Genomic DNA, 26,834 nt, shown 5'->3' with positions numbered 1-26,834 from the left:
GTTCAGAAAGCTTTTTTTCTACAGGCACAGAGGTTAATAAGGCTTTATAGGAGCGGAACACGGAGGACTCTCTGATTGGTTTGATGGTTGGGCCAAATCTCAGTGGGTTCCTTATGTTGCTGAAGAAAGGAGGTAGTGAGGCAAAAAGAAAAGAAAGAAAGAAAGAAATAGAGTGAAACAAAGAAAGGCAGACTGTTTAACGCCGGTCCTACGCTGTGACCGTGAAGCTTGAAGAACAGTGATTGCCTTTTCGCTGGAAGCCGTTGAGTCGTCTGTCGTGGAGAAACAGAAAGAAAGAGAGTGGTAGAGAAGGAGCGACTGAAAGAAAAAAAGAAAGGGCCGGTGGTACTCTGATCTGCACACTTGTTTCTGTAGGGTAGAAGACAGTGCCACAGAAAACGCAAGCGAGAGAAATGGAGATTCAGTAAGAGTAGTAGGAGCTTATCGTAGCTGAAGGCTTGTCTGTCATGTTTTAGAAATAGCGTATAATCTCTGTCAGACCAGAGGCGGACAGAAAGTGAGGAGATGCAGGTAAAAGAGAAGACACAGCTGCTTGAAAACAACTCTTGTCATACGTGAATTCTATTTTCAATTCTAAAGAGATGAAAGCAGACATTTTAAATATGAATAAAACCTTTAAATAGGACCCTGTGTAGACTTGTTCTATTTGTTACTTAGTTGTTACTTAGTAGTTAGATATTTTGGTTAAATGTTTTATTTACTGGGCTAATTTAGCTTAAGTTAATATAACTGCAGGGCTATTTAAGGTGGACTGACTGAATTATGCTATAATAATAGTGGTGTGACGAGACACTAATATCACGAGATGAGACGAGACACGATACTGGGTTCATGAAAACGAAACGAAACAAGACGAGATTCAAAAAAAAAAAAAAAAAAATTATTTTATTAACAAAATTTTTATTTTATTTAACAAAATATAACGCAAACTTTTATGGAAAAAAAAACTCGTGCCACGAGATCTCGTCACACCCCTATAGAATAATGTAGAGTTTGAATACGATTGCAAAGCAGGGTATTTAAATTCTACATTAAGTCACAAATTGAATGTACAATTAATGCAGCAATAGCACTAGTCTTCTGGTTTTCAGTTATAAAGCTCAGAACACCAGCATGTAGTTGCCTGCTTAATGGGTGTGGTGGTCTGGAAGTGAGGTGCGTTCAGGTAGAATTCTGGTGTATTGCTATAGCTTGGCGGTGGAAAACACAGGAGTGCCACTGACTGATTTAAACTCTGACAACAGTCAACAGTCAGATGTTCATTGCTATTTAGTAGGGGTGTGACGAGACACTAATATCACAAGATGAGACGAGACATGATACTGGGTTCACGAGAATGAGACGAGACTAGGTTTAAAAATCCATTTTCAAAATGAAAAATGGCTTGAAAATTAGAGTTTTATTTGACAATCATGTAACGCAGCTTAACAGACTGGTTTCTCTCACACATGGATTTTATAAGAAATAAAAAATAAGAATAAGAATAAAAAATAAAAATAAAACTTTTCTAGGTCTTATATAGTGCAAACAATAAGTGCAAACCACAACCAGTCATATTAAGCCTATGGTTTGTGTTTTTTTCTTCTAAATCTCTTGTAATTTAACTGTGCATAACCATAACCAGTCATATTAAGACTATGCTTAAAGTGCAAACAGAGACAGATTGTTTTTTTAAATACAGTACAGAGCTAAGGGATTAGATTTACTTACAGTATTTATATATGGTTTGTGTCTTGTTGGTCACTCAGTTACCATTTATTGTTTCCACTGGAAAGTCTGGCCCTGACTTTAGTTTCCGCCCGTTCTCATTTTCCGCCCGTTCTCGGGCTCCCTATCTCCTTATAAAGGCGTTTTTTCACGGCCGCGTCCCAATTCACTAGCCGGAGCAGCGGGACCGCGTGAGGAGCGGTGTGTTTATTTATTTATTTTTTTCCTTACCTCGTCTGCACAGATCTGATTGACTGAAGAGAGAGTGATTGGTTTGTGATTTACTGCGCCACAAAGCACGTAGAAAATTAAATCCTTCTCAGTAGGCTTGGGTCTGCATTGGACAACCTTTGGATCCGCCCATTAGTGACCTCTGCTCTATGCAAATACCCGAATTTTCCTCTTCTGCCCACTGCTCAATCACCACACTCGCTGCTACTGTGTTGCCAGATCCCACTTAAAAAGTCCACACTAAACTGTTTTTTTTTCTCCTAGTCGAGTCCCACCCCTACTATTTAGGGATGCAGGTGTGCAGTGCTCACTCTGCACGAGTACCCGCTTTGCCGCTGAGGGCAAATCAAACTTTCCATTAACAATAAACAGAATACTAAATAAAAGAAATTGCTCTTCCCTTAAATGGGCTGCTCACACACCTTCACAGCGTGAACCAGCAGGTCAGTTTCCTTTCCTTAGAAGTGACCCGCTGATTGGTTTATTTAACGTTACGCCCGAAACACACCCATGATAAATTAAGAAAATTAGTACCTGCCTTTTGTGCTTTTTAAGCCACGCAAGGTGTCATTTTCCCGCCGTAACGAAAGCAAACACACACTGACGCAGCCTTAATCAAACTCCACGGTGTGCAGTTCATGCGTCACACGGGCCAGACCTGAGGTATACACACGCAGATACTTAACATAAAGTTTATTAAACGAGCGGTTAAACTTACATGTGTTACATGTGCTAATTACAAAATAAGAGTCGTCAATGGTAAACAAATGGTACAAGGGGCAAGGATGGGGGTGTTGATACAAACACAGGCCAGATGTGGGCAATCAGAAGCTCAGAGAGCATGAACGCTGTAGCATCACGTGATCAGCAGAGTCCGGAAGGCCTTGGGTGAGTGCACTTGGAGACTTGGAGTCTTTATTGCGTGTATCAGAGCAGGCAGACAGACAACGTCAGGACTGACATCATGATTCGCCTATAGATTCGCCTATAAAAAGGCCCCCAAAACTGCTTTTTTTTTGGCCAAATATTTTTCGCTACATCTATTTTTTTCATCCCTAACTTTAAAAAGGGAGCTCACCTGCGTGTTAAGACTTCAAAGCATCTTGACGGATGGCAGGTCAGACTGAGCTGCACTGGAAGTCTAAAGGGCACGAGTTACAGACTGACCTTTGACTATTACCATCAGGTAAGAAGGTCTGGTACATTTTTGACGTGAAATCTTTGTTATCAGGGTTATAGATCTCATGCAGGTAGCTGTGAGACGCCAGTGACAGGAGCATAGAAGTGTTGTAAACTAATAAATGTTGAAATATATTACCAAACATACAACTGCATTCTGGATCAGATAAAGAGCTTAATGGCATGCACATACAGGCCAGCCTGGAGGGAGAACTTAAGCATATATGGATGGTGTCCCTACACTGTAAGTAATACTTAATATGTAATACCTTTCTTCATACTGTATCGTAGAAACCTCCATGATTTTATGACATTGTACAATAAAATTAGGCTATTGGCACAATATGAAAACATGCGGAACAGCTTTATACAGAGCTTAGGCTAGTCAGTGATTCTTGGCCGTATCTTTTCATTGGCTTACATTGGAATAATTTATATATTTGCATTTTCAGCTAAATAATTATGGTTGTTAAATATTCGGTGCATGTCTACTTCAAATATGAATAAAATCTGATTCTAAAAATGTGTACAATAGAGTATTTTGTCAATCATGTAACTTGTTCTACAGTGTATATCAAAAAGTAATAAATATATAACTTGGAGATACATTTTTTTATGTCTGAAACAGCAGGCCACAAGATATTAAATATTTTTTATAGTAGTATGTCCTTATTACTTTTTACTTTTACTTTCACGTAACAGATTGGAAAGTTACAGCTAGAAAGCTAAATATAATACGCAAAAACACAGCGAGGACAAAAGTATTGAGACACCTGCTCATTCAATCTTTCTTCTAAAGTGAAGAGTGTTAAAAAGAGTTTATCCTACTTTTGTGGGAGTATCTGTAGCTGTAAATGGAAGGCATTGTAGTAGATTTTTTAGAATTGCTGTGGAGATTTGATTGCATTGTATTGGATGGAGCACCATAATTCCAGAGAACACCACAGTTCCACTGCTCCACAGCTCAATACTGGGGGCTTTATATCTCTCAAGCCCATGCCTGGCATAATGCATGGTGTGAGTAATTTTTATTGTTTATCTGCTCTAGATAGTCCTATTCTATTGGCAGTACTTTTATACAGTGTGTGTGTTTGTGTGTCATTTGTGTCAGCAATGGTTGAAATTTTAAGTAGTTGAAGTGCATTCATTAGAAGAAGTTTCCATTCAGACATATAGTGTATCTAGAAGTATTTACTATATAAATTAGATTAGAATTTAGCTTTAGCTTACCTCAAGTGGCTCTGTTTGTGGCGTGTGCTCAAAAAAGTCTCTTTGCATTAATTACTCTCCCATGTGTACAATAGAGTATTTGGTCAATCATGTAACTTTTGCTACAGTGTACATCAAAAAGTAAAAAAATATAACTTGGAGATACAATTTTTTTAATGTCAGCAACAGTAGGCCACAAGATATTAAATATTTTTTTTTGTAAAAAATATTTGTATTTTTGTCCTTATTACTTTTTAATTGTATGTGTACTGCTATATTTATTAGTAAATCTGACTGTTTGTATCCGAATGAACTAGTGATTAATTTGTCAACAAAGGTTATGTATTTTATTTTTGTTTATGTACACTGTATATGTGAAACTTGGTGTGAAAAAATACATTAATTTTACTGCACAGTCATTGTTATTATTATAACACTACTTGTGAAAGTTACACAGGGTCTTATTACCATATTTTTCGGACTATAAGTCGCACTTAAAATCCTTTAATTGTCAGTTATTAAGGAGCCACTCCTCCACTCCTCCTCTCCACCACTAAGGCTGGGTGCAGCAGCATTAGCATTAGCCGCTAATCGCAGCGCTAGCTCTTTTTCCGTTCAGAGGCGAGTATATTGGACTGTTTTCTGTTCCTCAGTCTAGCACTATTGGGCGGCATTTATGTCTCATTAGCACTGTGGTTAGTGGCTAATGCTTATGCTGCTGCACCCAGCCTTAGTGCTGGAGAAACTTCACTAAAAACTCACCCTTAGACAAAATATTGGAACATTTTACTGTAAATAAATGTTTTTTAGGAGAGAAATTTGTGTAAAATAACATCCAGCACTAATTTGATTTTAAAATAAAATGTTTTATTTAACAAAACTGTTACTTAGGCACTTCCCTATTAGAAGGGAAACATGGCGACACCCTTGCTCACTTCGATGTAGGCTTCCTTACTAGTGTTGGTTAATTTGCCTTATAATCCAGTCTGTTTTATGTATGAAAACAGGCATGCATGTTCATGCATTTCATCAATTTTTAATATGGTGCACCTTATAGTCTAGAAAAAATATGGTAATGTTTTATAGGTTTAGTAACAGTATGACCTGTATGGCATCTCTAAACCATAAGAGCGTGAGACAGTAGGACTGTTCTTGATACTGGATCAGAGAAACCTCCATGATTTTATGATTTTATGACATTACAGTACAGTAAAATCAGGTTCTTGGCAGGATATGAAAACATGCGGTGCAGCTTAACACTGGGCTTATGCTCGTCAGTGATGAATGTGAGATGGATACTCACTAATTCTTGGCCGTCTCTCTTCACGTTGGCTGAAGCGACCTGCCTGTGGCTATTGTGATAATGCCAGCATGGCTCACTGGGATGTGTTTGTCCACAAGACAGCCATTCTGGGTGCTGTCACTGCCAGAGCCTGAGCACACATGTCTACACAGGTGGTTATTTCACGAAACAGATTGGAAAGTTACAACTAGAAAGCTAAATATAATACGCAGAAACACAGTGAGGACAAAAGTATTGAGACACCTACTCAATTAATCTTTCTTCTAAAGTAAAGAGTGTTAAAAAAGAGTGTTTATCCTGCTTTTGTGGAAGTATCTGTTACTGTAAATAAAAGGCATTGTAGTAGAATTGCTGTGACGATTTGATTGTATTGTCACAGCATTGTAGTGGATGGAGCACCATAATTCCAGAGAATACCACAGTTCCACTGCTCCACAGCTCAATACTATGGGCTTTATACCTTTCAAGCCCATGCCTGGCATAATGCATGATGTGAGTAAATTAATGTTTATCTGCTCTAGATTCTATTGGCAGTACTTTTATACTGTGTGTGTGTTTGTTTTTTTTAGTGCGTCATTTGTGTCAGCAATGGATGAAATTTTAAGTAGTTGAAGTGCATTCATTAGAAGAAGTTTCCATTCAGACATATAGTGTATCTAGAAGTATTTACTATATAAATTAGGATAGTCAGTGATGACAGATTTATAATCTTTTTTCCACTTTTATAAACTGGATTTATAATGGATTTTATTTTATTTCTCTTGCAAGTATTACTTTCTTCAAATAGCTCAATTTTAGTTTAATCAGTCCACAGCACCTTATTCCAGAATCAAGCTGGCTTGTCCAAATGTGCTTTAGCTTTAGCATACCTCAAGTGGCTCTGTTTGTGGCGTGTGCTTAGAAAAGGCTATTTCTGCATTAATTACTCTCCCATACAGCCTCTCCTTGTTCAAAATTCGCTGCGTAGTTGAACGACACACAGTAACTCCATCTGCAGCAAGATGATGTTGCAGGTCTTTGGACCTGGTCTGTGGTCTGTGGGTTCACTATGACTGTTCTCACCATCCTTCTCCTCTGCTTATCTGAGATTTTTTTTTGTACTGAAACTTCAGGTCTTAACTAGAACTGTGCCTGTGGTTCTTCAATTTCCTCACTATGTTCCTCACAGTAGAAACAAACAGCTAATATATCTAAGAAATCTTTTTAAATCCCTCTCCTAAAGCATGATGTTGAATAATCTTTGTTTTCAGGTCATTTGAGAGTTTTGTTTTGAGGCTCCCATGTTGCCACTTTTCAGAAAAGATGCAAAGAAAAAAAAAAACTTTTTAACCCTTTCTCATAATTGGATTTGTGGACCTGTGTATGTAGGTCAAGGATCAATGAGCTTACCAAACTAAATTTGTGTCCCAGTAATTAGTGCTAAAAGTTTTCAAATCAATAAAACAAGGGTGCTCAAATTTATGCACCTGCCTAATTTTGTTTAAAGAATTATTGCACACTTCCTGTAAATCCTATAAACTTCATTTCACTTCTCAAATATTTCACTCCTCAATGTGTTCTTCTGTTATATGATATAATTAACTGAAATTGCTGAACCGAACAACCAATGATTTATAAAGAAAAATCATAAACAAATTATCGGGGGTGCCCCAATTTTTTCTTAACACTGTATATTGTGTCATTTTGTGGGACAAAGTAAACCCAATAATAATCAATGCCTTAATTTTACATTGCTATATTACAGACCAGTCATGCAAAAAAAAATATATATATATATATATATATATTTTTTTTTTCATACCACCCAGCACTAGTTTACAGTTTTAGTAACAGTATTAGTTTGGCTTTAGGAGGAGGCCGATGATGATGAAACCCCAGAAAAGCTTTTAATGCTCTCCTCAGATATAAATAAAATCTGACTCAATCAAGTGCAGCCCCGCTGGGAAACTTCTCTCGCTGACATTTAAATTGGGAATCCTGAGGGGAGGAGAGCTAAAACACAGCCCTGCCCATGATTGGACGATGAATTTGTCAGGCACCTGAGTTAAGGGCTGAACTGAGACGACCCTTGTAAACGGGTGTCTGAAGTCCAGATTCTGAGTTCTGGAGAAAATGCTGTCATAGCTCAGTCAGATGTTTACGTTGACAGTCTTATCTCTCGTACAAACACACTCAACAACACACTCACACACACACACACACACTCACACAAACACACACACACGCAAGGGCTCTGGCATTTAGCCAGTGAGTGAGACTGCAGCTGGTCAGACCTTTGAAAATGCTGCTCCTTATTTTTATCTGATCCTGGTCACTGTTTGATGCAGCACCTATTTCTCTGGGCAAGAGCTCTCGCACGCGAGAGTATGTGCTCTGAAGTGAATGTACTCTGGAACTGGAACTGTGCGTGGACAGAAGCGTGCGATCTTTAATCTTTTCAAGAAAATGTTTTTCATCAGATGTAATGTTGCTTATTTCCTGCTCCTCTAAAAGACACAAAACATATTAAAACAGATCAATTGATTTTCATTTTCATTTAATTAATTGATGTGATAACACATGGTCATTAATAAATGAGAATAACTGGTCAGTTTTAGTTTTAGTGTTGTGTCACACCTGTATAAGTGGTGAGGAGTAATCTTGTGAGTGAGGTGAAACACTGACCAGCATGCTCATGATTAGGTGATGTTAATTTTTGTAGTTTAAAAAAGGCCTATTCCAGGATATTCCAGACAATATACTTTTTTTAGTCATCAGCCCAAAATTTTATGTACAGTTTATGTAAAGACTGTTTGTGTGGATGCTTTCAGTGAGTGTAAGTTGGTGGGTGGAAGTTATTATTACATTTCAGTGCTAGTTTTCTTTGTTTAATTTATTAAAGTGCATCTGTGGTTCTTTCTACTGTATCTTTCTTTAAATTCATTTTAAATGTCTAGTTGTGGTCTCTAGTATGAATGAATGCCAAGTGAGCAGCTTTTAGCCACTAACGTAGACTTAGAGTCTCTGTAAAACTCCAAATCCACTGGAGATCCTATGTGAACACACACCTACCTGGCTTTAGCGTTGCCTCTTGGCAGTCGAGAGCCAAGTTGGGAGAGCTTCACAGGTACCCCTCTGTTTATTATGTTCACGTCTAGGGGTAGAGTGTCCTGATTCTTATTAGGTAGGTTAGGGGAAGTGTTAGGACTACATGACCCTTTAAACTGAGATTTTTCAGATTCTCACTCCAAACAGAAGGCTATGAGAATCACTGGCAAGATAAGCGGAACAAGCGACCCAAAAAATCTGAGTATAAATTTGTATATTTTCCCTGTTAAAAATGATGGCAACCGCTAGCTAAATTACCATAATTTAATAATAGTCTAGTTTCAGTGTTTTACAGCCATTTTCTTTATAACAAGCATAAAAAAATTCGCTAGAAGTTAATCTCAGTAGCTAACCTTTCTGTCCCACCTTAAATGGTGCAACAGACAACAGAGGCTGCAGTATTAAGATGGAATGGAAACATTACCAATAACAATGGAAACATTAACAATAATAAGTCATTATTGCACCACCTGACACCTTTCTGAAGACAAACGATAAAGCCCTAAAGTAACTAGTAATCAGTTAGCAGCAGCTAGGTTGCTGAACTTTAGTTCTTTAGCTTTCCACTGCTATATATATATATATATATATATATATATATATATATATATATATATATATATATATATATATATGTGTGTGTGTGTGTGTGTGTGTGTGTGTGTGTGTGTCGAAGTTGCCCCTTTCCCCTTCTCACTCTGTTCTCAGAGAAAGGATTACGCTTGAAAACTAGGGGTAAAGATACAAAAAAGAAATGGTATTGGGACATTGTATATGGTGTGCTCTTACTTCTAAATTTTATGAATGTGGTTCAGCCTCTGTCTCTGTCTAGCACAATCATTTTTTTCTTCTCAGTCAGTTGGACATCAGGTCTCTGTGACCTTCCATTGCTGCCTCAGGCTTTTGTGTTCTCTTAGACACACACATGCACACGCACACGCACACACACACACACACACACACACACATACGTAACATTGCTTACTTTAAAACACATACGTAACACTACTTATTTCATAGAGGCAGTTAAACTGTACCGAAACTGGAGCAGAATGTGCTTCTGATATGGAAAGAAGAACGTTACCCTAAAACACCTAAATCCTCCTGTTATATTTATTTGTCAGGAACAGCAATGGTGTTCCCGGGTCAATTTAAACCTGTGCATGTTTAATTATTCAATAGATAAGGTGAATAGTCTGAAACCAACAAAAATCCTAACAAGCAGGGTGAATATTTAATTACTAACTGCATTACTAATCATTGTATTAATATTTCACTACTAAAAAACAACATATAAAACACAATAGTTTGTGAGATGAACCATTTTTTGTATTAGATGTTGATTACACTAATTAATCTAAGCAGAAGAAGTTTCATACTGAAAACTATTTTTGTAACTATTTTTCCTAGACTTTAAAACGGGTCAATTTGACCCAGGACATAACAGAAGGGTCAAGCGGTGATTAAGTTGTGATTTTATATTTTATTTTAAATGAAACTGAAATGGATATGGGAAACAGTGAGTTATGACAGTGAGCAGATGTAAATGGATGTGTTTGGGCCAGTGTGGTTAGTTTTGCAATGCATTTAAATAGTGTCTGGGAGACAATCGAAAAAAAAAAAAAACAGAAAGAGAGGGAGATGGTTTCTATACTCCCATTTTAACATTCATACCTTTCTTTGTTGGGTGATTGAGATAGAAAGAAGTAATAATCTGCTTTCCTCCAAGCAGGAGGAGCGAAATAGAAAGAAATACATTTAAGAAAATGAAGCTGAGAAGAAAAAAGTGAGATTAGAGCTGTCTACACTACACTGTGTGCATATATATATATATATATATATATATATATATATATATATATATATATATATATATATATATATCCATATATGCTAACACTTTATTTTAAGGAACACAAATTAGGCGCTTATTAATGTCTTATTATTTGCTTAACAAAGCCAAAATTAGACATTTATAAATGATTTATTCACTATTTATTTGGCTTCATTCTGTGTAAGTGTTATTGGTGCTTAATTAGTGGTCTGTTATGTAGAAATGATTAATAATGGCTGTATTAGTTCTTAATTAGTTCAGAATAAACGGCTTGTACTCTTGGGAATAATTTGATATATCTTAATAATTCTATATATTTAGGAATAATTTAGAATATTTGGGAATAATTTGATATATTTGGAACAATTTAGTATATTTAGGAATTATTTGGTATATTTGTTTACTTTCTGATGCTATGTAACTAATATCCCTTATGAAACATAATAAATGGCAATATATTGGAAAATATAGTGCAATATATTAAATAATAAGTTTTCATATATGGAAAAAAGGACATCTATTGTTTAATATATGACAATTTATGCATGGACCATTTATGTCTATATATTGGTAAATATAAAAACATACCACAATAAAGACAAAATCTCTAAACTGCTAAACTGCAACATTTTTAGACCAAATGCTTTTTTTGTATTTATTAGTGTCTTTCTTAGTTAAGCATTTCACAAAAGAGACAAATGCGTACCATGGTTTAAAATACATCCTGAATGTGCCAATAAAGGTCCACAGTTACAAACCCAATAAACAAAATACATTTACATTTACATCATCTACAATTACTTAAATAAAGCGGTCATATTCATGTTTGCATATTAAAAATTTTAATGTAACAAAGATTGACAAGTTATTACATTTATTTTTTTTTGCCCAAATGCTACATACATTACACAGACCTAGCCCAAAATCTTATATTTAGGTGTATTACACTTATACAGTCTATTAATTTTACTTTGTGATTTATCATTAATTTTGTGTATAAGGGCATACGAATATTATTATATTATATTATATTATATTATATTTGATTTTTATTATATTGCTAATAATGTATTACATTTTTAAAATCATTTTAAATAATTGCAAGAAAAAAAAGCATTAGCTATGGTCAGTGTGAGTGAATCACCACCTACAACAGTTCCTGTAAATGTGCTGTGTCTCAGTTGTAACCTGCTGAAAATACCCTCCCTCTCCTTAAATTATAATTGTTATGATTTTCAGTTTTCAGTTTGAAGATTGAGCAAAAATGTACCCGTGGTTTTCAGACAAGCCAAATTTGGCAGGATAACCGCGAACCTCTGGGGAACTCTGGGGAAAAGCGTTCTGTGATTGGACTGCAAGAGCAGAAGATTTAGACAAACAAGTATCAGCAGTTACAGCGCGATAGGGCGGGACTATGCTTTGGATGATGTTCGGAGAAAAGACGCTAAAATTGGCTCTCAGATTGAATGAACTGAATGAATATACAGGTTATGGTTTGCCCTCGTTTCTTGGACGGAGGGACCAATGCAGTGAGCACTGTGTCAACCAGCTGGATAACTGACTCTGACCCAACAGAAACCTCCCCGCAGTCCTTCTAAAGTTATCTGGCAAGGTGAGTCCTTAATTTAAACAGTAGCTCATCATAACACAGTTTAAAAAATCCACATGCTGATAATAAGGCACAAAACATATTAAATAAAGTTTTTTAAGCAGTTTAAAATTTATAGTGAGGTGTACATTCTTGCTAAACTGCTTAGTCAACACAATTTAAGTTATGAGTTATAACTAGCTACCTTAGCTATAGTTTAACTAGCTAACCTAGCTTTAAGTTAACTAGCTACTTTATCTTTAGTTTAACTAGCCAACCTAGCTACCAGCTAACCTAGATTTAAGTTAACTAGTTACCTTTGCTTTAATGTAACTAGCTAGCTTAGCTTTAAGTTAACTAGCTACCTATGATTTAATTTAACTAGCCAGCCTAGCTTTAATGTAACTAGCTAGCTTAGCTTTATTTTAACTAACCAGCCTAGCTTTAATTTAACTAGCTAGCTTAGCTTTAATTTAACTAGCTAACCTAACTTTAATTTAACTAGCTAACCTAACTTTAAGTTAACTAGCTACCTTTGCTTTAATTGAACTAGATAACCTAGCTTTAAGTTATAATTTATAGCTAGCTAACCTAGCATTCATTTTTAAGTTATAATTAGCTAACCTATCTTTAATTTATGTTATAACTAGTTAACCTATCTTTAATTTTGGATTTATTACTAGCTAACCTAGCTTTAATTTATAAGTTATAACTAGCTAACTTAGCTTTACGTTAACTAGTTAGCTAGCTAAATTAGCTTTGAGATATGTTTTAATTAGCTAATCTAGCTATCTCACTTTATCCCATGAAATAGCTATGCTAATTTATTTTGTATTAAGGATTTAGCTGTACATTATTAAACTATCACAGTTTACCTTTAAATTAGGCTTGTTAGCGGTGGGTTCCAAATACTGAAACTTGTTTTTATCTAAGAGTTACCCACTTGTAACTAAGTAGCATTGTGTTGCTGGTGGTCATTGTTTGTTTATTTCTCATTTTCTTCCTTTGTTATAAGGTGAAACTGGGGAAGGAAGGCACCATCACTGTCTCAGCCCATTGTTGGAAGACTGCAAAAGCACAAGCTACAGCCAGTGGGACGGCACAAGTGCTACTGATGGAACTCTTTAATGTTGATGTTTTTCTGAACTTTAAGCATACCTTTATCTGTTTTTGTATTAAACATATAGTAGTATATGGTAGTATATATTCTTGAATTTATAGTGAAGTGTATTGTTAAATATATAATAAAATAAATTGTGATGTGTGGTAATAGATGGTATGTGTATTATTGATAGTAATATATTAAAATATATTCTTGAATACATAGTGAAGTGTATTGTTCAAAATATAAAGTACAATATATAGTACACTGCAAAATATGTGGTAATAAATGGTACATAATAATTGATAAGTCATGTTCATATGTTGCCATTGCTGTTACAGTTACCATTTTAGCTATATTGGTATCTGCACATTCGACCAGTCAGTCAGTCAATCTACATTTTAAATTTAACAGTTGAGAGTCTTAAACCAATAGAAAATAAAACTGCTTGAATTCAAAAGAGAATAAATGTGCTAAAATGTGTATTCTGTTGTTTCATTAGGACAACTGCATTTTTGACATTCAACTTATGTAAATGGGAAGTCAAACACACAGTTCTTTTTAGTGTCTAATTAGTGATGAACAGAACCTCACTTTAGAATATGGTACACTTCTGGGTGTATAAGTGACTTATTAAGCACTTATTAGCTAAATTGTGATGGAGATTGACTTATTAAATGTTTATTTTGCGCTTTTTAGTGTGTAATTAGTGATGAACAGAACCTTACTTTAGAATATGGTACACTTCTTGGTCTATTAGTGACTTATTAAACCCTTATTAAGTACATCGTGAGGGGGATTGATTGATAAAATATTTATTCAGTTCTTTTTAGTGTCTAATTAGTGATGAACAAAACCTCACTTTAGAATATGGTACACTTCTTGCTCTATTAGTGACTAATTAAACCCTTATTAAGTACATCGTGAGGGGGATTGGTTGATGAAATAATTAGTCAGTTCTTTTTAGGGTGTAATTAGTGATGAACAGAACCTCACTTTAGAATATGGTACACTTCTTGGTCTATTAGTGACTTATTAAACCCTGATTAACTCAGTAAACTCCAGCACAGCTATAACCGTACCAAACTCACATAGATCAGATTGCGACCAATTATACACTAATAACGTGTATGATTTGGCTAATAGTTAATGCTTAATAACCTGCTTAACTGGGTGCTAACATAACTGTTTATAGTGCACTATAAGAACTAATACAGCCATTATTAATCATTTCCACATAACAGACCACTAATTAAGCACCAATGACCCTTACACAGAATAAAGACTAATAAGTAGTGAATAAATCATTTATAAATGTCTAATTAAGGCTTTATTAAGCAAATAATAAGACATTAATAAGTGCCTAATTTGTGTTCCTTAAAATAAAGTGTTACCGTATGTTCAAATTAGATAAAGAATACAGGATAAGTTAATCAGAGTTATCAGCAAGTATGTGTGTTTGAGGGTAACTAAGGTCTGCACTTTTCCAAGGTGTGCATGTTAAATGACTGCTGCTCCGGTCTGATGCAGTGCAGAGAGTTGGTATGCAGGAGGAAAGTCCGTTCAGCAAGCTTGTAGCTGGCCTGAGTGCATTTCACCACTGCTTAATTGATGTGGATGGGTGAGGGGATTTGTTCTGTGACATGCATTAAGGGACTTCAAACAGATCAGGGCAAGTAGCCCCGAGAACTGCCTGCTTAAAATGTACCGCGTGTCTCTTTGATATTAATTCAAAATCACCTCGCTTATGCACAGCAGCTCTAAGCGGAGCAGGAGAAAACTGCTACTGTACTCCACGTATTGATTTCACTGATCTGAAGAGTTCTCCAATGACTCTCAGACCTTGCCTTTAATGGCACACACTGAAACCCTGTACGCTGCTGGGATTCTACACTCGTGTTCAAAGAACTTCAGTGCATTCCCCCTACTTAATGATCCTTTACTTAGGGTTATGACTTTCACCACCTTGACCAATCCCCTCCCTTTATTTCGCTGACACGAGCTCTCGATTAGGATTTGCACAGGCCGGGGATTTGTTGGTTTATTCTATAGACTACTAACATCTTCTTGATTTTCTTCTTGATTTCTCTCGAATTCCAATTAAAATATATTTTTTAGATTATTTATTTGCAGAAAATGAGTGAAAATGGTGAAAATAATGTTTAAAAATGCAGTGCTTTCAGATCTCAAATAATGCAAAAAAAAAAAAAAAATCATATTAATTTATTCCTTAACAACAGCAATACTAATGCTTTAACTCAGAAATAGTTCAGAAATCCATATTTGGTGGAAGAACGCTATAATTATTTGCTCTTAAACGTTTTTTTTATATAGACTAGGAGTTGACAATAGGCGGCTCGCAGGCCAGATGTGGCCCACAAGCATAAAACATCTGGCCCGCGAGGTTGTTTGAACTATAATGAACGATAATGAAAAAAATAAAATTTAAAAGCTTCTCTGGTGAGCTTTTGTTTACAATCCTTCCCTGTCTCTCTCTGTCGCGCTCGACATGCATTTAGTTTCCGCCCATTCTTGTTTTTTCCCCCGTTCTTGGGCTCCCTATTTCATTTTAAGGGCGTTTATTCATGGCCGTGTCCCAATTCACTAGCCAGGGCAGTGGTAGTGTATTGGACTGCGACCCTGATGACACGGGTTCGATCCCATGTGAGGAACGGTGTGTTTATTTATTTATTTTTTCCTTTCTTTTTGAATTTAACTGCTTTGATATCAACTGTTCTGCAATTGGGTTCAACAGCCCTCTGGGCTGTAGAGCTACTAGTCTGTAGCACTCCATCCCATTACACTTCATTTTTCAAAAAAGATTTTTTTTTTTTGTGGCCGTAATGGCCTGTGGCCAAACTTAATTGCTGTCCCCAGATATAGAACAAATGTGAGACTAAAACGTGTACATTTACACATTTGTATTCATGTGTGGTCTATAAAATAAAAAAGTTTAAAAAACAGTGTGGAAGACTTGTGGAGGAGAGCATGCCAAGATGCATGAAACTGTGATGCAAGATGCATGAAAGGGTATTTCCACCAAGTATTGATTTCTGAGCTCTTAAAACATTAGCATTGTTGTTTCTAAATGAAAATGCATTTGTTGACTTTGCATAGTTTTTCAGGTTTGAAAGCACTGTACCATTTTCATTATTTTGACCAATTCTCATTTTATACAAATAAATGCTCTAAATGACAGTATTTGTATTTGTAACGTGGTTTATGAAATAAAAACAACAATGTATATTTTACTCAAACATATACCTATAAACAGTAAAATCAGAGAAACTGATCATTTTAAAGTGGTGTCTTATTTTTTCCAGAGCTGTATATCAGATTAAACTGCACCTTATCAGCAGTTTAGCTCAATTAAAAAAAAAAAAGTACATTTGATAGCTGGGTTGGATCGAGACCTCAATATTATTTCAGGACCATATCGCCCACCCCTACTATGGAGGTGGCACTGCTACTGACACTACTTCCTTCAGGAAAGGAGAGTGTAATAAATGTGCCGTGAGCCATAAAGCCATTTACAATATGTATAACTAATTATATACTCTCTTTCTGTCTCTCTCTCTCCCCCTCTCCCTGTGCTTACTCTGTCTTTTCTCTCTGTCTCTTTTACATTAGCGTTTGGTAGAGGCAGCAGAAGAGGCCCACCTGCAGCATGAAGAAGACCCCAACCTGCAGGTGAGAACCGTATCTCTGTTACGATGGCAACGGCAGCCGTTCAGCCGAGCCGCAGCACTTAATCATAGGCGTGTGCTGTCAATAAGTGCCCGGCTCTGTCATTTTCAGCACATCACTACAATCTTTCAGCTACTTTTAACAACTCATATTTACATTTTTTTGCACACTTTATATGAGTCTAAGCAGACATGAATAAAGTACTAGAGAACGAGACTTCAGTACAAGTTCTCTAAAAAATAAGTGACTTGAGTAGAAGCTGAAGTGTTCTTTAAGCTCCACACTTTTCACATTTTTGTATTTAAGTATTGTAGGAAGTAGTTTATAGTAAAATGTAGTACTGAAGTACTGAAAAAAGGTAATTAAGTAATAAATAATACTCCAGTAGATACCGCATTTTAGCACTTAAGTACAGTAGTGAAGTTAAAATAAATAATACCCCAGTAGATACAGATACAGCATTTTAGTACTTAAGTACAGTATCACACCATCGGCAAAGATATTTTCCTAAACTCCAGCGCTATTTTAACGGCGCAGGAGCAAGGTGTGAAAATAGACTGTTGAGGGGGTGGGTGTAAGGTAGCAATGAGCATTGCAACATGCCTTGTGCAGAGTTAAATTGTACCCTAAACCTTTTTTAAATGATGTCTGAAAAGCCAAGAACAAGAGAGATTGTACATAATCAGTCTAATCATAGTATTAATGTAGTTTGTGTTTTCCTGATTCAGTTTAAGAATATCAGTAGATCTGTAGTATGTAACTTTCAGCACCGTGGACAGCAACATCTGTCTCGCTCAGACTTTACTCTAGCCTGTAGCTCCGTATCCAGTTACCCATAAAGCACTCTGGCAGTATTATAGTGTTTAGAAGCACACACAGTTCTCGCCTCCAGCGCAGTCACTTAAATCAGTCAAGCCTCAGCTGCAAATGGACTTGTACAGACCTATCAACCTCTAAATGGCACAGATCGCTTTCAAACACAGTACAAATGTGTAACATCAAGTCCATCAGCACGCGTGGGGGAAAGCCATCGAGGTGCGGAATTGTATCATTAGCGCAGGAATGTTTTTCACTCCAGCTGTTTTCATGTTCTGAGCACGCAAGCTCAACTTTGCGAATCAAGTCTGACGTTTTGATTCGAAAATGAATGAGTCCCTCTGACAGCTCGCATTAGGAGAGGACGTCTTTCAGAAGCGGAGAGATGAAGAGAAGTGCTTGTATATCTCCCTTGTGGCTCTTTCAGTCTATTGGCTAATAATTGTCTCTTTTATATGTGAGCCCATTTGCTTTTTGAGATCCTCTTCATGTGCCAAAATGAGAGCTTTAAATGACTTTATTCTCAGACTGCCTTGGGGAATAGACTCGTTTCCATATTTCAGATCAGTATGTTGATGCATGTGCACTTGTAACCAGGCATTCTGGGAAATGGTAACACACACACATACACACATGCACATAAGACCATTTTCTGCTGCCAGATTTAAAGGGATTACCTGGAAAATAAAAAAGGAAAATTTTTTGTAATCAAGTTTTTATTGAACAGTTGCTGAAGTACAGTGCAGTAAACAGACAGTGTTTTACATTACACACCCATCCTACCCCACCCACAGCCATCCTACCCCACCCACATCCATCCCATCCCACCCTGCCCACACACATCCCACCACGCCCAAACCCATGTCACCTTATCCACATCATCCCACCCCACCCACATCCATCCCACCTCACATGTATCCATCCCACCCTGCCTACATCCATCCAATCCCACCCACACCCAACCTACCCTGCCCAAATCCATCCCATTCCACCCACACCCAACCTACCCTGCCCAAATCATCCAATCCCACCGACATAACAACATACCCTGCCCAAATCCATCCAATCCCACCGACACAACAACCTACCCTGCCCAAATCCATCCCATCCCACCCACACCCATCCCACCCCGCCCACACCCATCACACCCCGCCCACACCCATCTCACCCCGCCCACATTTATAAAAAACAACCGGCACACATCCCACCCCATCCAGTACCCATCCAATCTACCGGCATTCATCCTACCCTGCCTGGATCCATCCCATCTATTTTACTTTTCCATAAACCATCGTTCCCCACCCAACCACCCCACATATTCATATATACACAAAACAGACATAGTCTAGTACTAGACCTCTAGTACTCAACCTACCTTGCCCAAATCCATTCAATCCCACCCACACCCAACCTACCCTGCCCAAATCCATCCCATCCCACCAACACTCAACCTACCCTGCCCAAATCCATTCAATCCCACCCACAACCAACCTACCCTGCCCAAATCCATCCAATCCCACCCCACACCCAACCTACCCTGCCCAAATCCATCCAATCCCACCCCACCCCACACCCAACCTACCCTGCCCAAATCCATCCAATCCCACCCACACCTATTCCACACTGCTCAAATCCATCCAATCCCACTCACATCCATCCCACCCAGCCCAAATCCATCCAATCCCACCCACACCCATCCCACCCACATTCATTCCACCCCACTCGTATCCATCCCACCCCGCCCACACCCATCCCACCCCGCCCACACCCATCCCACCCCGCCAACATCTATAAAAAACAACCGGCACACATCCCACCCCATCCAGCACCCATCCAATCTACCGGCATTCATCCTACCCTGCCTGGATCCATCCCATCTATTTTACTTTACCCTAAACCATCGCTCCCCACCCAACCACCCCACTTATTCATATATACACAAAACAGTCATAGTCTAGTACTAGATAATGGTCATTGCAAAAGAAGGATCTTTACATCTTTAATTCCATTCAGCCATATCCTCATTATATGTGCATTTGCTCTATTGACTCTAGCTGAAGATAATTCTATAAGTAAAGAATATCTAAAAAAGGAATGTAACCAGTGTGCAGAAAGCGAATGTGGTGGAATCCAACATGGAACACTTTTAGCTGCTGTCAGTCCTGCCAACCAAACTTTCCATACTCTCTTTGCCATTGGAACTATCAGGTAAACGATGCAGAGACAGTAAATTACACTTAATTACACTTCTAATTTCATTGAATTTAAATAAGAGAAAGTAACACACGGTTAGACTTGTTTCAGCACACCATTTCTATTTTTCTCTTTTTCAGGATCTCTCTTTCACACTCACACTAAAACTCCCACGTACTAATGAATACACACATACAGCTGTTTTAGCATCTGACATGTGCATGCATGAGGATTTGCATGCTTTCAGAATGCATTTACACACACATGCTTACAAATTCAAGAGCAAGCCATAGACCAGCAAAATACCTTTTATATGCTAATAGATAAAATAACCGTATTATATTATTAATATTATTATTTTCTGCATTTCTGCATTGTTTAATAGTAAAATGTGATCTAATTTAATATATTAACAGATATTATTATATATTATTAGCTAAACTAATGATGAACTCACAAACATAAGTGAACCTAATTTTTTTTTGTGTGTAGTTGTATAGTTGTGACTTAGGCCCTGTCCACACATCTCTGGATATCATTAGATATCATAGGAACTGCCATTTTTGGTGGAGATTTTGCACCGCACCATGACATCGTTCATTCACTCCCTCACATGACTGATCATATGACACCTCTCAGACTACAATCACCTGAGTATTGATTTCACCTGTTCACCTCACTATATATTTACCCCATGCACTTTATTCATTCGCTCACTGCTGAGTATTAGACTGGTTCCATACATCATTTCAAAGCATGTATATTACATGTGTTTTATTTATTCAATGTTTGACCCTTTTTAATGACTTTACTACCATTTTGGCCTTGCCCTCTGATACTGCCGTGCTGTGTTTTGGCCTGGACTATCTCACAAAAGTATTCAGATCAGAGGAAGCATCTTAAATGTGAGCGGATAAAGCTTTACTGGGTCCTTGTCTGATTGGCCAAATCACAGCAGATGTTTTAGAAATTCCCAGCAAAAGTCCAAAAGTCTTGCAGAAAGAAACAACAAAAAATAATAATTATTTAGCTCAGAAAGAGTTCAGAAATCCATATTTTATGGAAGAACCCTATAATTATTTGCTCTTAAACTTTTTTTTTAATAGACTATATGCAAAACCAAAAGGTGCACATGTGTGGTCTATATAAAATAAAAATTAAAAGCAGTGTGAAAGACCTGTGGAGAGCATGCCAAGATGCATGAAATCTGTGATTAAAAATCATGGTATTTCCAACAAATGTTGATTTCTGAACTCTTAAAACATTAGCATTCTGGTTAATGAATATGATCTTGTTCCAAAAGTATTCAGATCCAAGGAAGCATCATAAACGTAAAGTACAGCGGACAGAGCTTTGCTGGCTTTTTGCCTGATTGGCCAAATCACAGCAGATGCTCCAGAAATTCCCAACAAAAGTCCAAAAGTCCAAAAGTCTGGTGGCTGGTGGCAGTGGAAGCTTTATGGCAGTAATAACCTGGCCAAAATGGAGCGAGTAATCAGAGTGGCATCTTGTCTGAGAACACAGCCAGTGATTTAGTGTGGCCGGGCTCAGGTGCTCTCACTGTAATCAGCACAGTAACTCTTCTTTCAGGCCACAAAGAGAGCACACAACTATTGAGCACCTTGATGACTGTAATAAGAATGGAGGTTTGTGGGGGATTGGCGGGGGTGATAGGGGTGATAATGTCCACGGATGGACATTTCAATCTGTGCTTGTAGAGGGAATCAATATGGCTCCTACAAAATCCAACTAACTGGAATGAGTTAAGTTTAATTTAGGCGATTATAGACGTTGTCACTTTTAATTGAGTTAATCTACCTTAACCTGGAAGCCAGTGCACAGAGGCAGAAGTGAATAAGTGAATGCTTCGCCCCAGGATTCCTCAGTAGCAAAGTCTTTGACTTTGCCGATGACAAGATAAGAGATTGCCTGCACCTGATTGGCTGCTTTACTCGTGGCCTACCTTCCGACCCAGTTCTGCTCTGTGGTTCCTGCTTCTGACTCTGCATTTGGCATTTAGGGAGTAGGCGCTGGAGACAAGAAGGTAATTACTGAGAACAACCCCATGTACCTAAAAATAACGGCAATCCTGCTGTAGGGTGAAGCCTCCTCAGCGGCGGCATGCCCAGATCTGTTTGTGTGTGTGTGTGTGTGTGTGTGGCTGTTGGATACATATTTGGCTGGCAGCAAAGAGAGATAGAGCCGCTCCTTATCTGCTCACACCAGAGCTCCTTCTCAGCCTGGTGGAATTGGCTTCATAATCTATTCTGCTACTCTCTCTCTCTCTCTCTTTCTCTCTTTCTCTCTCGTCCTCCGTTCCTCTCTCTCCCTCTCTCTCTCTCTCCAGTCCTCATGCAAATAGCCATGCATAAAAATGTGCACATGGCAGCCAGCAGTCCCGGTGTGATTTAGTGGATGTCCTTCTTTCACAGTTGGAGACGGTCGTCTGCGAATTAACCACATAAGCACACTCCACGCCAGTGCAGCGGTGCCCCAGAGAGAGCAAGCAGTGGCCAGCAGAAGTGGGCTTCCCTTTTTGTTCTCTTTTCTCCAGCACCCCCCCCTCCCCACACCCACTTTGTCTCTGATGTTTTTCTCCATTCCTTTCATCTCAACTTTGTTGTTCGTTTCTTTGCTCATACAGTTCTTTATTTTATCCACCGTGCCTCTAAATCACTTCATACTCCTCCATCTTTCTCTTCCTCTCTCTCTCTTTTTCTCTCTTATTTAATCCTTCTAGAGCTGGGCGATGAATCGATTTTATCGATTAATTCGAATTTACAGTTAAGGACGATGTGTTTTTATGAAATAAAAGATTTTCTCTGAGTTTAAATTTTCACCACCGACGCTCCCCTGAGCTTAGCCCCGCCCCTCTCTCCCGCGCGCAGTCCATTCGCCATGTAGCCTGTCACTCACCTCGTCCACAGTGTCTCCCTCTTTGTAAAAAGCTATTTAACAATTTGTCTATAATAGGTTTGAAAATAAAAAAAAAACTTAGGAAAGCTAAAAAAAAAAAAAATAATAATAAAATAAAAAACGGCTCTTATAATAACATTTACCAACACAGCATAAAAACTGGTATAAGTTGTTCATTTGTTGGAGTTCATTTGTATCATTTCTAACATATTTAGAGTGTTTTTTACTCACTTTTTTCTCTCTCACAATGTTAATGCTTTACAGCTTTAAAAACCTGTATTATGCAAATTAGGCGATGACGTCATTTAGCGACTTTTAGGAGATTTTAGTAGGGGGAAAAAAACGATTTAACCCATGTGTTCATATTTTTGTTACTCGTTTACTTTGTTACTTGTATTTAATTCAGCAAAATTAAGCAGTTTTACATTAAAATGCTTTACACATGCTTGCTTCACCTAAATTGCAAGCAATATAAACAGCTTACATGGTTAATATTTGCCCTTTACCTTTCTTATGTTACATTTCTTTCAAAAAGGGCTACTCTTTTTTTTTAATGTAAAAGAAAATGAATTTAACTCAAGATATGAGTAGAAAATTTGTTTAGTTTCAAATTTACAAATGAAGCAATGTTTATTAGCCCTTGGCCAAACATACTGTATGTAATATAAATGTGTAGGGAGGGGGGTGTACAGTGTGTGTTTATTGAAAATGTGTTTTGATATATGTTTTTCACAAAAAATGAGCCAATGCCAATGAGTTTGAGTTAGAAAAAATATTTTTTTAGTATCATTTGATGAAAAATGAAAACGGGTCCCACAGACCCGAACACCACACAAGGGTTAAATCGAAAATTGTTTTTTTTTTGTTTTAAATCGAAGATTTTTTAAAAATATTTTATATATTTTTTTCATATCGCCCAGCTCTAACTCCTTCTCATTCTCTCTTTCTCTCTTTCCATCTTTTTCTTCTCTGCTTCATAAACATTTGTGATTGAGAAGTTGAGAAGGTTTTCAAGGCAATCATTTCCTCTCATATAAAGTATTTTTTTCTCTCCTCCCTGGCAGGGCAGGGCTTAATTCCACACCTCTATAATGCGGAATTACAGGCAGATTTCTGGAGCCCCGAGTAGGATTTTCATGGCCGTCTAAAATGTCAGAACGCAGCACGATGCAGCAGGAGAGCGGAGTTTCTCTGGCTGGAGGGATTTTTTAAAGCCCTGCTTAATCTCGGGCTTTCCAGAATGAGGTTAAACGTCTGTGCTGATGTTTAGGAGCGCTAAACTGACACCTGTTTCCATACTGTTGTATGCCGGGGTGCCTCATCTACTCGTTCAAGTAACTCAAACAATGCTTAATAAAATATAATGTAAGCCCCACTGCATCAACTACTATGCTTATATGCATGCAAAAAGATGGATGATGTATTTGAACTAATTTACTTCTAGTATATATAATTTTGTATATAACACACTTTGACTGGATAGGTAACACAAGACTGCTTTGAGTTAGTGATGGCCGGTATACCAATTTATCCTTCCTGGAGAGAAATGACAACAGCACTTTATCTGAGGAGCTCCTGTTGCTGTTCCTTGCAGTATGAGTATTTTTTTCCAAGTAAAATAGAAAAACAACAGCAAACAGCAATTATTCACTCAGAAAGAGACGAATGGAATTGTGCAATCAATTCACAGCTTGAAAAAAAAAAAATAAAAAACTTCCTCTCGTCCCTGCAGACTTGCCCAAAATTTTGGTTTTAGGGTGTGGATTCATTTATTCAGCACAAGTGATAAATCTCCATAAAACTTTTGGATACGAGGTGAAAAAAAAGCTTAAAGAGTAGTAACTATAGCCCTGTTTAATTATATAATAATCATGTAGACTGAATGACAATTTTAATGCACACTGAATTGTATTTATTTGTTAACTCTTAATAATATCACATTGTAAATTGATGATTTTAAACTTGTCTCTTGCTTGTGCAATAGAGCTTTTAAAATCTTCAACATTAACTATTTTAGGTCTGTTAATAGTGTTTATAGGACTGTTTAAAATGTTTAGTTTTGAAAAGGATGCCATGTTAAAAGTGTTGTCGTATCTATTTTTAAGATTGTTTAAGATGTTTACATTTCTTATCTGTATTTCTGCTAATGAAGTCTAATTATTTTATAATCTGTGTAATTTTGTGGATAAAGGTAAACTTAAAAGTAATCAAAGTCTTAATTTACAGCCTTGATAATGTTTGATATTATATGTACTCCTAAGAGTAGAGTAAGGCACAATGCAACCTATATAAAAGCCTAGTCATGCAAATAAATAAAAAGTAAAAATACAGTGATGTACCATGTAACCTTCAGAATCTTGAAAAATACAGTTATATACTTTTTTGGTCATACTGCCCAGCACTACTTCGAGTCAGCTGGCCATGTATTAATTGTTTGTTCACATTGAATATTAATAAATAATATTAATATAATATTATGTCTTATTCTAACAATATGTTGACTTTTTTCTCGTAATATTTTGTTTTTATTATTGTAATATTTGTTCTGATAATATTACGTATTAATTCTGCTAATTTTACGATTTTATTTATTTATTAATTTTTTTGTATGGCCCTAAAATGCTATTGTAATACACAGTATTAAACAGAACAGGGCAGTGCATATATATTTTAATTGTATCAAATAACTTTGAAATTTATATTACTTATTACTTATTATGAAGGTTATTTTTTTCAGTATTTAATCAATTTAAAAGCTCTTCACCTTTACACGTAAAAATCTCATTCTAAAACGCAGATAAAAAGCGTTAAAGCGTTAAAGCTTTAAAGCGGCATTGTTTTTAGGAGTGAAAAACATGAGTATAGACTTGCACCAGAAAATATGACAAATTTCTCATCCTCTGCTTCCTTCCATCTTGCCCCCGCTCTCCCTCGCTCTTCTTCTGGCTGACAGTGATAAATTGCAGCTCTCCCTTGTGCTGTTCTGTCTTATATCTGGCTTAATAACTCACCAGAGAGGGAAGTTCTGGATTCTTTTTATAAACTCTCTAAAGTATACTTATGACACTCACACACTCACACACACATGCCCTTTAGCAGAATGCAGAGCGTATTATTGTGCATTCCTCTGATTCTGTTTGCGGGATTCCTCTTTCTTTCGCAGGGAGTGCTTACTGTCTGTTTGCCTATTTGTGAAGAAGCGTCTGCAGAAAACTGGAGAGTCTGGTAGTTTTGGCAGAAGAAGAAGTTCTTTTTTTATTTAAAGGATTTAATCATTGCCTAAACTGGTATTTGTTTTTTTTTTGTATTGAAGCCAAAAATATGATGCCTCTGGAGCCTGTTGGTGTAAATTGTTGTAAAATTTCAGCTAGTTTGATCCAGTTGTTTTTTTTCTCATCGGTTCTACAAAAATCCAGTTTTTAGTTCTTTCATTGATACTGCCTGTAACAGCTTGTTAGTTCTGCTCTGGTAGATTTGATGGGAGCTAAATGTCTGCAGTTTGAGTTTGAGGTTAATTGTGGATCAGGCTGATCTTGCAGATTACATTACGCATTCATTATACCCCTGGATACGCTGGGTCACTCTGAACATGCTTCAGTTCTGTCCTGTTTCCTGTTTTTTATCTCATGATCTGAACATATCTTTTTTTCAGACTTTTCCTCCTTAGCCTTTTAGTAACAGATGCATCAAATATTTGATTCAAATGGCAGATAAATAATACAGTAATAATTTGTGCATTACAAAATTATTGTGGCAAGAAAGGTGTGTTGAATTTACATCATTCAGATGTACCATATTTTTTGCACTATAAAGCGCACTTTAAAAAATGCAGTGATTTGCTGATAATTACTGTATAATATTGCTGCACCCAGCTATAGTGGAAATCTGGACATCTAAGTTTACTGTAAATAAACAGAAACACTTTACTCACCCAAATAAACAGTTTTCAGGAGAGAAATCA

General features: G+C 37.0%; 1 protein-coding gene and 1 long non-coding RNA gene across 2 annotated transcripts in view; both read left to right on the top strand.

Moving 5' to 3' along the window:
* cacna2d3a (calcium channel, voltage-dependent, alpha 2/delta subunit 3a) overlaps nucleotides 1-26,834 on the top strand; it is a 413,801-nt gene that overhangs the window by 99,538 nt on the left and 287,429 nt on the right. The window contains exon 4 of the mRNA XM_049485574.1: nucleotides 16,892-16,951. Coding sequence (XP_049341531.1) covers nucleotides 16,892-16,951 — 60 coding nt within the window. The remainder of the gene's footprint in view (nucleotides 1-16,891; nucleotides 16,952-26,834) is intronic.
* Nucleotides 11,817-13,744, top strand: LOC125806064 (uncharacterized). Its single transcript, XR_007441371.1, has 2 exons — nucleotides 11,817-12,183; nucleotides 13,175-13,744. It is a non-coding gene; the product is annotated as an uncharacterized LOC125806064 (long non-coding RNA).

This window comes from Astyanax mexicanus, chromosome 12, assembly GCF_023375975.1.
Source record: "Astyanax mexicanus isolate ESR-SI-001 chromosome 12, AstMex3_surface, whole genome shotgun sequence".
In the NCBI taxonomy this organism is placed as follows: domain Eukaryota; kingdom Metazoa; phylum Chordata; class Actinopteri; order Characiformes; family Acestrorhamphidae; genus Astyanax; species Astyanax mexicanus.
Note: the sequence above shows the minus strand (reverse complement) of the source record. Positions and strands in the feature narration are given on the sequence as shown.